Genomic DNA, 11,255 nt, shown 5'->3' with positions numbered 1-11,255 from the left:
CCAAAGGTAAAATGAAGATTGCACAACCAATTTATGCCAAAGGCACACATTAAAACAACAAAATACACATATTAAAAGTGTTTTGTTTGTTTTGTTTGAGTGCAGCGTGTTCCCTGGGTGCTAAGGTCAACTTGTGACCTGAGACATCAAAAGTTAACATGTACATGATATATTCAAGCAACATATATAGGTAAATGAAATCCCTCGATACATTTCACTACGACATGAACACAAAGGCGGCAGTATAGTTACCCTCGTGGTTAAACACATCAGCCTCGCAGTCGAGAGGTTTTGGGTTTGAATCTCAGTTTCCGCCTTCCTATGTAAATCTTCTCTAGAGGCTTCCCAAGTTTATTCTGGGTTCCCTGACATCCTCTCACATTGGAAAAACATGCAAAGTAGATTAAGCGTGCTTTGCTTATTGATGGACAGGAAGGATGACTGAACCTGAGGCCCCCTAGTGGCTGAGAGAGACAATGAAATGCTATGGCTTTAGGGATTAAATGCACATGTTCGAAGATGACTGCACTAATGGGCTTTCTCTTTTACATGTACCCATATAATTATTTATAATAACAATAAAAATATAATAATGATATAATTATTATGAATATAATATAAAGGGATGTTTTGAACGAATTGTATACGGCAGTGGAGTCATTCTGTGCATGTTTTACCCCTAATTTTTTCTCCCCAAGTGTGTAGATGGCATAAAGATGCATGTAATAAATAATTGCTAAAGGGGGCAGTACATGGTGTTTAGTAACATTGAAGTGTTGAAGTGCATTGCATTTGTTACAAACGGCATAGTCATTGATCCATCTCAATTTACAATTTGCCATTCACACACAACCACTTTAAGAATCGCATCGATTGTGTGCCCTTGATAGTTTTTCGTATCTTGAAGCCATTGAGAAAGTCGGCTGTCTCGACATGCCAACATTTGACCTACTGACTTGAGCTACATTTACGCTATACAAATACTTTACTGCATAGGTGTCAAACTCAAGGCCCGGGGGCCCAGATACGGCCCGCCACATCATTTTATGTGGCCCGCGACGCCAAATTTTGTATCGACTTTGTGTCATTGCTTGAATTACAAATTGCTTTCACTTAAAACATTTTCTTAGATATTGCTTGCAATTTGTATTACCATTCGTCTTTTTAAAATATTTGAACATTTTTTACTAGTCTCTGATTTCTAAACTAGTTATTCATCATTTTGTTTTGTAGTCTATACTGTATATAGAAGACGACAATCATGATGGCCCTTTGAGGGAAACTATGACTATGATGCGGCCCGCGACAATAATGAGTTTGACACCCTTGCTCTACTCAAAGCGGCATCATTTTGCACAGATCCTATTCAAATATAAAAAATGGTAATAATTAATCTTTTTTACCATTGGTCAATTATTCCAATTGAGTCAAATGCCCCTGGCTATTTTTCTTTGAATTTTTATCAACCTTCGGTCACCCATGCTATGCTACCGGATTTTTTTCTTTTTGCCATATGATGACCTTAATAAGTCTATAAATGCTAGCTAGCAAAGGCATGACAAAAACAAATGAATACTGATGACAGTGCATGATTTCACTATCGAAAGACCCCCCCCAACCTCAACTTGCCCCCCAAACCCCAAACACACACTTAAAGATCAACCTGACAGTGTGTCTAAATGTCTGATAGCCAGCATGCACCTTGTGATTCGGCCCTGTAGTGTAGCTGCTCAGAGTGGTGGGCGGGCCACTCAGAAGTTGAGTTTATCCGAGGTGTAAACATTGGAGAAAGTAGAGTCGGAGTTGAGCGGAAGATTGGAGGAAAAGCGCAGCCCTTTGACCTCAAACTTTGGGTCGGGGTCCGAGGTGGGGTAATCCGGTGTCAGGGATGAAGCTGGTGCCACATAATGCCCAGTGGAGCCCACAGCTTGAGGAGGCTGAAAAACACAAATGGACTTGTTACCATGAATCCAAATATTAGATTTATTGAATCCGAACTACGCTAAGGATAACTACTGTCAGTCCTTTTGTCTGAAAAATTGCTTTGTTGTGTCGTTGAGTACCTCAAGCTGTGTCGGGTTTGGATCCGGATGGATATCCACGCTGTTGTAAGCCTGATGGTGATAGAGCATGTTAAGTCAGCGCTGGAATAAAGATGACATACACTTGGCGGCCACAACTATCAGATGAATGGTTGGAAATTTCAAAAAGACCTTACAGGTGGCCCGACGGAGGCAGGTGTAGGTGCAGGAGAAGGATTCACGGGTTGATACGAGTACGTTCCAGGACGTGGTTCCGCAGAGTAACTTGGGCCTGTGGGTTGATTTGTCCCCTGCCATCCATCCCAAGATGGAGATTGTTTTATTTTTCTATCATTCCCAAAATGATTTTGAGAGGTTGCTTTAGGGAGGTACCTACGTGGTAATACACAGCAGGTGGTGGTGGTGCCGCTGCTGCTGCTGCTTGAGTCAGTTGAGGAGCGTTTGTTTTGGAAGCACTCTTTTTACAACATCTTCTTTTGATGCAGCAACAGCAGATTGACAGCCCAGCAACAATGATGACCAAAATGATGACGTAAATATACGCAGGGGCGTGTACTGGAAAAACAAGAGAGATGCCGAGTGAGTGGTAAAACCGTAGCGATTATACATGGAACTATTTCTCGTCCCTCACCTTCTTCGACATCCAAGTTGGCCACAAACACCAAGAAGCCATTGTTGTCGCGAAACTCCAAGACGCCAGAATCTTCTACTTTCACAGTAGTAATTTCTAGACTGTCGGTGTCCAATGAAAGTCGATCCTCAAAATGTGGCTCTTCTGAATAGTCATTATAATTGCTGATACGTCCAGAACTCATCACTTTTATGGTCGTCGAGTCATCCGTCATCGGTTTGAAGGTAATGTCCCACGGAGTAAACTTCACAGGGAATCGCACGGTCGAGCTTGCGCCTTCCTTGGGTCGGTAGTCATAAAGGTGCTCTGTGTGGGAGAAAAGCGATTGTTTAAAAAAAAAAAAACATTGCTCAGTTAAAACAGTTGGGCTGAAACAATTCAACAAATGTCGGGATGGGCGAGTACCAAAACCGGGTACTGTTATCGCGCTGATGCTAGCCTTATTTCAAGGTGTTACAGAAGGATGCACATGAAGACAATTTAAAATCTTCAGTGTCTCCAACACGTGATGCCTACAGTGACTTCTTAAAGTCGCCCCCGGGCCTTTTACAGACAAAGGTCTCCATTGTGATTTACTAGAAATGAACAAGTGATCATTTGAAACAGCAAACACTGGCAGTGATATGGAGAAATGAAGTGTTTGGTATTCATCTGTTCACAAAGATTCATGAAATTGATTTGTGTCATGAATACCATTACCTATAACATGCCGTTAGTTTAAAGGTGGTTTGAGCAAATGTGGGTTTTTTTTTAGAGCCGAGTATCAAACTCTTGTAGCTCTAGGTCAGTGACCCCTGAACTTGACATGTTTTCTGAATGTAAGAGCAAGTCCAACTCAACTTCTACATCACCTTGACACCAGTTCACATCTTGTGTGTCCTATCAACACTCACCTGTCACGACGAGTTTTGACCTCGATACCAGAGTGTAGTCTTTTCTGCGGAAGTTGTAGTAGCCGCTGTCACCTTGCGTAACCTCTGACATTTCCCAGCTATTTTGCTTCACCCACCCCCTGGATGGGCCAGCGAGTAGAGTGCGATTCCACAAGATTTCCAGGTCCGAGCTGCCGATCTTGGAGAATTCCAGGATTTCTGCCTGACTGGGAATATCCAGGCGATAGCGGCCGTGGTAATACCTCCGCACCTCCTCGGCACATTCTAGTAACAGACAGAAAGGAAAACGAAGCATGGTGTTGATGCTTTATGAGCCCCAATTTTGAATCCTTTAGCAGCATCTATATATGGCAAATAACATACTCCTTTTTTGAGAGGGCGGGGGTGCTAATTTAGTGGCACTACGGCTTAATCCAACGTTTTACTGTATTTACCATCCAATGTAAAATGATCTTACCTAAAACCTTCAGTGTGATGCGTTCCAGATAGAAGCCACTAAGTGGGGTTGAGAATTCGCCACTGTCTTTTTCCGTCACATGTTGCAATGAAAAACTTGTAGGGGTAATTTTCAAACGTGGCTCCATTGCCTGAAAAGGTTGACAACACAATAGGTTTTGGATGACTTTGTCACATTTGAAGGGAGCTTTCTCATTTTCTTGCATTGCATCACTATTATGACATCGAAAGATGCACACCTTGCCATTTTCAAAGACTAGCCTCCTGCCTCCGCCGCTCTTCGGAGAGAAGTAAATGTTTCCGCTGAGTGTACGAGGTGAAAAATGGAAGGGAAATTTAAAAGTTCCACCATAGCACACTTCATACTGTGCGCCTAAGGAACCTGCAATAGGACACAAAGGAGAGAAAGAAGATATTGAATATGGGAACACATTATTACCACTCTGTCCACCTTCATTTTTTTCAGCTATGTTGATGTAAATCTAATTTCCAGCCGTGAGGATTTTTTTTGTCAGACTTCAGTTTTTTCAATACTTGACAAAAAATAATATCTACTGTACTGTTTACATCGATTTTCTCGGTTTGATTGTTGGCCACTTTTTTACAAATAAAAACATGAAAAGCTTTTTGGCCTCATTAGGGTCATGGGTGTGCTGAAGTCTGTCCCAACCGATTTTAAGCACGTCCACTCAAACAACGCTATCCAATCACAGGGCACAATCTCTCAAGCGACTGTCCACACTCATGTTCACTCCTATTATATTCATTGCCAAGTGTAATTCTGAGACTTGGTGATGAAATTCTGCCTCCACATGCCCCCACAGGCACATGCCCCCGCACAGGCTGGCAATGTAGCCAGAAGTGGCTTTGAGCAAGGTAAGCAGAGCTGCGATGAGTTTTGTTGAATGCACAGATTAGCGTTGCCTAACAGCCTGAGCTTCTGATAAGATTATTTTAATGAAAAGAAAGAGTTTTTTCCCCACCCACCAACCTTGCCAAAATGATATTGATGATAATAATATTGATACTAGTCGTTACACCCACACTGATGTTTGGCTGATTTTGAATAATAATGAATTTGTAACCTTAAAACTTTAGAAAAAATATTATTGCCGATAAATAAATAATGTGATATTAACATAAATGTAGCACATCCCAAAAGACAAGTATTGGTACAAATGGAGCTGGCGCATAGATCTGATTTTGTTGTGTCAGCAGCAATGGAAATTTAGTTATCTTGTTAAATTAGATGAACACTGTGCAGTTTACTAACATGAAGAATCGTACGGGGGTGGTAGAGCTGAGCTTATACGAGTACAGAAAACTGGTGGAGCAATTCATTTCATACTTTTAACATGAATCTTACTGATGACTGGTGCACACTTGGTCCTCCACTAGTAAGCGCACTAGTAAAATGGCAAAGGTGGACTTTGCGAACGACCGATGTTTGACATTTTGGCACACAAATAGGGCGGCTGATGCATACCAGTAGAACATGCATGCTATTATTGGACATTTTGATGCTTCTAGTTAGGTCCAACCTATGGAACATGTTTACTAGTTGGCCCTAATAGTATCACTAGTGCAGCACAGCAATTAACTACTCGTGTAGTTTAATTTCACACACAAAAAAAGGCCAAAAACTGTACTAGTTGTGTTTACTACTAACCTGGAGATTAAGAATATGAAATGCACCGACGGCTTTCCATAAAAGTGTTATTGCTTGTGTGTAACTGAGCATACTCACCACAGAGGAAACATGGTAGCAGAAGGAATGCGAGCAACATGTCCTATAGAAAAAAAACACGGCGATATTTGGATTACTCGATAACACAGTGCAAAACTACACGCTACGCCATACAGCATTTTATTTGCAACTTATACTTACTCGTTTTATAATGAGCGGGGTTTTTTTCCCCACCGAAGAAACAGCCGAGTTTACTGTAATGGCAAGGACACATAAACTGGGCGAGGCTTTCGCATGGTAAGGGCGTCACTACTGCGCCTGATGTGCGCACACTATGCTTTGTCCAGTCCATGAGCATGCAGTAAATACATTTGATTTAGAACTCAAAAAGCACTTCATGTGTTCAATTGTTTTACTGACAAAGAATAAATACAAAATAACAAATACAAAGTTTGACAGAGAAATACACCAAATATCTCATCTAAATGAAAGAAGGTATGATTAATGGTTAATTGTACTTGTATAAAGTTTTGGTCATGTTAGGTACGTTCTTATTTTGTGGTTTTAAATGAATTGTGTAGCTCTGTCGAGTTTGTTGTTTAGAAATGTGCGCGATGTATGAATTTGGACTGGACTGGATACTGTGCGATGATTATATTTACTAATTTATCAAGAGTTATTTGTGTGATAGTCACATGCAAAAAACAACAACAACATCAATTAAGAATTGTTCAATTCAAGCTGGAGGGATTGTTGAATCTGGTTATATGGTTGACTATTTGCATTCAATCTCAATTTTAGCGCAAAACCCTGCAGGGATACAACGCGCCGTAAAGACGCGTTTGCGCAAAGAGCGTATCTGTTTCCCGGAGTTGAGCACTGTAACGCAGTGTGAGACGCAATTGGCGTAAAAGCAGTTGAGAATGCAGCCAGCCGATATATCGCCATAAATAACCGAAGGAAGCCACTGCGCGTGCGCGCTACGGACTAACGTTTATACTCGTTTATACCCATTCATGTAAAACATTCCCAAATATCTTCCCGTGGACGTGTTTCCCGCGTATACTGCAGGTGGGTTCGGATTGTTTTGTGTCGACAGTGTGATAAAGTAAAGATAATCAATAAGTGATCAAGTGGATCATTGGACATGGCTTGTGTGAGCGGGGCGTCATCGGGCCGTCACGTCACTACTGAGATCTGCTTGGACATTTTTGCCGCACCTTGCTCGATGTTTGCAGGTGTGCATGGATGCCTGCCCGATTACAACATACGATCCGATGGATGCAATAACGTTTGTTTGCATAGCTGTCACCTGTGTGGAAAGATGAAACAACCAGCCCCTGTTTTTGTCCCTACAGGAGAAGATGTCCCCCTGCGTCCTGCTCGCTGTGCTCTGCAGCCTCCCTTTTGCAATCGGTGAGTGATCACTTCAATAGCACCAAGTCTATTACCTAAAGAGCGATCGGATTGTACACCTTTTGGACAGCATATCATTGAGACCTTTTTATCAAGGTGCCTTAAATCAGTCTCTGTGCCGTGGCACTGTAAGTGCACCTATATCTTCTAATTAGATGGATTCTTTAATTCGGGGAAGAAGGCGATAGGGACAAAGGGAGATCTCGCACAAGTCTACGTCTCTAAGTCAACTCATGATTTATTTACGATAGATAATCCATTTTCTGGCCAATGACACATAGTGACAGGTTTTTCTATTAAATGTTCTTCCAATCGATGGCAGGGGGTTCATAATTGAACTGTGTATCCACTTTTTCAGATTTTTTTTGAATACCTCTAACTTGTTGATACTATGTATAAAAGCCAATAATTTGTGACTAATAGTTATTTATTTGCTTCATTATTTTTGTGCTATATTTATATTTTATACAGTGTATATACTTGACCTTAAATAGACCTGTCCCCTGAATACTCTCTATCTCCTTTTTCTAAACTGTTCAGTTTGTTCTTTCATTTAAAAAGCCTGGTTAACCATATATAACCAATATAACCTCATTTTTATTTATTTATTTATTTATTTATTTATTTATTTATTTATTTATTTATGTATTTATGTATTTATGTATTTATGTATTTATTTATTTATTTATTATTTATTATTATTATTTATTACTATTATCATTATTATTCATGGCCCACCAGTTTTCTGAAGCTGAGTCGTGATTAGGAAAAAAAATATTGCATTTTGTGTAGTGTATGTGTAAACATAATTTTGCTTCTTTACAGGTTGGGTCGTACTGGGTGAGCCCACAGAAACCTTTTATAATATATTTTCCTTTTTCTTGACATATAGGAAAAAATGTTGATTTCCTTCCACACACAGGTGAGAGAGAAGAAGTCCAGATGGTTTGTGCTGGCAAGGAATTCCGTTTGCCGGTCTACTCAACATCAAGAACGGTGACCTTTACTCCAAACTCAGGAGGTCCCAGGCGTGTTCTCCTCGAAAAGACCACTGTGAGGGAAAGAGTGTGATTTGTTTTACAGTATGTTTAATGTTCGAATACACACAAATAGCAAATCTAAACTCTTTACTTAGGTAATCGATCCTCGTTTTGAATGGACCAAAGATAAGATGCTGGTCCTGAAAAATGTGACTCATGCAGACCAGGGACTTTATTCTATCAAACTATCTTCTGGATTCACCTATGAGACCGTTCGTCTGACAGTTTCAGGTTGGACAGTTGTCTGTTTTTTTTTTTTAATCAATACGTTTCAATCTTTGAATTTTCTTCTGCCAGCTGTTACTGCAGTTTCATTAAGACCACCAGTTTGATTAAGAACATCCATTCTCAAAGGTACTCATGTCAGTGTTCTAATTTCCACTTTATTCTTTCACTCATCTTTTCATACTTTTATCCTGCCTAAGAATGCATCAAATCCTACATTAGGAACTACGGCGAGAATTTTGAGAACAACATCCCTGAAGATAGTTTTATACTGGAATTTGCTCCCCGAGGCGCTCCATCCGAGGCCATGCCAATAGTCCTGTGGAACCGGACCGACCCTGATACCGGCATTGCGCGTCGAGGCCGGATGCTACGAGACAGGAAAGTCTGGGTGGCCGACAGAGTGACGCAAGCCGATCAAGGCAACTACACAGTGCGAGACGCTGAGGGGAAAGTGTTGTCTCGCAGCACTCTGACTGTCCGCGGTGAGAGTCAACTCAATGACAAATGAGTCATATCGTTGTTTAGCAAGACTAACGTTTTCTTTTTTTTTTTTGTAACACATCGTTGCTCACGGATGCAGGACATACTTTCAACGTGACCCGCTTCACCAAAGAGTCTCTGAACCTCCCCCTCTTCCTCCCGGTGCCACACGCCTACCTGATCTTTACCCCCAACCGACACCACGATGAATCCCCGTCGGGTCCTTTCGACTCCAAGCCTCCCCGCGGGCCCGTGCAGTTAATGCGTGAAGGCCACATCACCGACCATGACATGCGCTACAGAGGCCTGGTCTCGGTGGGCAGGAACGGCTCCGTCAACGAGGTGGTCATAGCGAGGTTGACCTCGAAGCACGATGGCGTCTATGAGATCAGAGATATTAATGGCAACCTGGTGTCCACCACCTTGTTGCAAGTGATTGGTGAGTAACACAATTGAAGCACAATTTCTCCCTGCAGTAAGTGGGAGCAAGAAACAATATTGTGCTTTACGTGAGTGTTTGTTTTTGTTTTGTTCTGGCACTTTTTTGCTATCTCCAGAGTTACCTCCACCTTCTGCTAACTGCCTCATCTTTCTATTTGCTCCAGAAAGGGGTGGCAAGTGGCGAGCTCTTCTCAAGTCCATCACTGTCCCTTCCGGCATGTTTGTGTCTTTGGCCGGTTTCATCCTGTTCATGAAGCGCTACCCCAACTGGAGCTTGTCGCAGATCATTGCCTGCCTTAGGACGTACCGCGCGCCACAAGCTCAGCCCCCCGGGGTCAACATTCAGGTGAGCAGATTGGGGCAAAACTTTATGGTGGCATTTCCTTTAATTTTTTTTTCTTGACTCATTTCCACACCCACAGCATTGAAGGTGATTATTTCCAGCGACATGACTGTTAACTTTGTCGTATTTAGAACTACAGCCAGCCAAGCCCTCAGCCTGCGGGATATTATAATCACGGCCAGCAGGCGGGCACACCGAGAAAATGGACCCCAAGAGCCAGCCCAATTCATACTGTAAGCAGCTCCCATTTTGATTGACATATTTAATATATGATACCTATTTGTTTGTTGCTATTTGTATATCCAGGGTTACACTCCCGTTACAGCGGGAACTCCATCACGGCTCACTCCTGTTCACACGAGGGGTGAAAATGATCAAGGACAAAGATCTGTGAGCTCCCCCTGTCACAATTCAACTGCCGAGGTACGCCAGATGTTTGTATATCCGAGCCTTTGTTTAAGAAATCACTCATTTCTTTCTTAGGAGGAAACGTCTAATGAGGAAGCAAGGAGGATTTCCTTTCCAGTGGCGGGTGCAACAGATTGCCTGCAGTCCTCCGAAGATTGCGTTCAATTCCAGATCAAGAAGGAAGTGCTTCAAGCAAGCAGTAGCAACACAAATGATTATTATACCGCCCTGCCGCTGGACACGGATACGTCTGAAACCTGCAGCGTTTACACTTCGGAAAAGTTCAACTTATAGTGCACGGAGTGGTGGCATGCAGAGAAGCATGTGGACAAAGTTCAAGAAAAGAAAAACCTCACCTGTGCCTTTTGTAACTAAGTCTACATTGTAATTCCAGTGGTTTGACATCCATATTGCATGTCATTATTGTCATTGTAATGGTATTTTTGAAGCATGAGTTGAATAGGATCCTTCCTGCTTCAGACATTTATTCGCTCTGACTTTGCCAGAGATTCTCAAATCTCCGCTATCTTCTGATGCTATTTACTACCTCCAGACCCTCAGGACCACCGTGATATGCACTGTATATATTTGCTAAATTTGTTAGGGGTGCCCAAATCAGGTCCTCAAGAGCCCCTATCCGGCCTGTTTTAGGTGTGACTGAAATGATCAGCGCATCAGCAAGCTTTGCAAAAGCCTGATAACAAACCTGATGATTTTTTTTTTAATCAGGTGTGGTGCAGCAGGGATGCATCTAAAATATGGGGGGGCTCTCCAGGACCAGACTTGAGCATCCCTGGTCTAAAAGTGAGCTCGCAACATATAGAGGACTATAAAGAAGGAAACATTAACTTACTGTACTAATATAGAGAAGGAATTTATTTGTGTCATCATGGTAACCTCTTCTGACTACAATGAATTATCATGTTAAATGTCTGTGATGTAAGCTCATAATTTTACCAGAGTAACTTCTGGAGCACTGCACAACTGTTAAATGTTCAGGAAGAAAAAAATCCCACCAAATATTGTAATAACCTGTGAAACTTGTCATGAGCAAAATGATGACCACCAAATTACTGATGAAAATGACAGATCTTGTAATATTTTGCAATATAAAAACATGTATCAGTCATTTTAAAATAAATGTATGTCCTATTTGATCATTTAATCCTGTACATTGAGGCCTTTATTTG

General features: G+C 41.6%; 2 protein-coding genes across 4 annotated transcripts; one reads left to right on the top strand and one right to left on the bottom strand.

The window, feature by feature from the left end:
* Positions 1-1,669: 1,669 nt before the first annotated feature.
* LOC147060869 (uncharacterized) lies at positions 1,670-6,035 on the bottom strand. The gene is made up of 10 exons (XM_085905559.1): positions 5,911-6,035; positions 5,770-5,812; positions 4,262-4,404; positions 4,024-4,153; positions 3,567-3,830; positions 2,674-2,979; positions 2,419-2,597; positions 2,219-2,332; positions 2,064-2,114; positions 1,670-1,937 (listed from the first exon to the last, which is right to left on the bottom strand). Exons 2-10 carry the CDS (start codon positions 5,807-5,809, stop codon positions 1,752-1,754), a joined length of 1,413 nt encoding a protein of 470 aa, XP_085761685.1. The 5' UTR covers positions 5,810-5,812; positions 5,911-6,035; the 3' UTR covers positions 1,670-1,751.
* Positions 6,036-6,677: 642 nt separating this feature from the next.
* LOC147060868 (uncharacterized) lies at positions 6,678-11,146 on the top strand. 3 transcript variants are annotated; one of them, XM_085905607.1, is made up of 10 exons: positions 6,678-6,780; positions 7,068-7,125; positions 8,048-8,178; positions 8,261-8,396; positions 8,591-8,875; positions 8,974-9,312; positions 9,479-9,660; positions 9,789-9,890; positions 9,964-10,080; positions 10,141-11,146. In XM_085905607.1, the coding sequence occupies exons 2-10, from the start codon at positions 7,074-7,076 to the stop codon at positions 10,357-10,359; spliced, it is 1,563 nt and encodes a 520-aa protein (XP_085761733.1). In that variant the 5' UTR covers positions 6,678-6,780; positions 7,068-7,073; the 3' UTR covers positions 10,360-11,146. The 3 variants fall into 3 exon arrangements, with proteins under 3 accessions (XP_085761733.1, XP_085761734.1, XP_085761732.1); XM_085905608.1 differs by having other exon boundaries at positions 8,018-8,178; positions 9,964-10,047; XM_085905606.1 differs by having other exon boundaries at positions 8,018-8,178.
* Positions 11,147-11,255: the final 109 nt, after the last annotated feature.

This window comes from Syngnathus leptorhynchus, chromosome 2 (genome assembly GCF_054491065.1).
Source record: "Syngnathus leptorhynchus isolate UIUO chromosome 2, UIUO_Slep, whole genome shotgun sequence".
NCBI classification, from domain to species: Eukaryota; Metazoa; Chordata; class Actinopteri; order Syngnathiformes; family Syngnathidae; genus Syngnathus; species Syngnathus leptorhynchus.
The sequence above is the reverse complement of the archived record's forward strand: the minus strand, read 5'-3'. Positions and strand labels throughout refer to the sequence as shown.

Bases quoted from the DNA above. Each gene is read 5' to 3' on its own strand.
- LOC147060869 (XM_085905559.1), bottom strand. From the start codon at position 5,809: ATGTTGCTCGCATTCCTTCTGCTACCATGTTTCCTCTGTG. The intron at 2,598-2,673 runs GTGAGGGACGAG...TTGTTTTTCCAG, and splicing joins CAACTTGGATGTCGAAGAAG to TACACGCCCCTGCGTATATT. The intron at 1,938-2,063 runs GTACTCAACGAC...TGTGTTTTTCAG, and splicing joins CAAACCCGACACAGCTTGAG to CCTCCTCAAGCTGTGGGCTC.
- LOC147060868 (XM_085905606.1), top strand. From the start codon at position 7,074: ATGTCCCCCTGCGTCCTGCTCGCTGTGCTCTGCAGCCTCCCTTTTGCA. The intron at 9,313-9,478 runs GTGAGTAACACA...TATTTGCTCCAG, and splicing joins CACCTTGTTGCAAGTGATTG to AAAGGGGTGGCAAGTGGCGA. The intron at 9,661-9,788 runs GTGAGCAGATTG...TGTCGTATTTAG, and splicing joins CCCCCGGGGTCAACATTCAG to AACTACAGCCAGCCAAGCCC.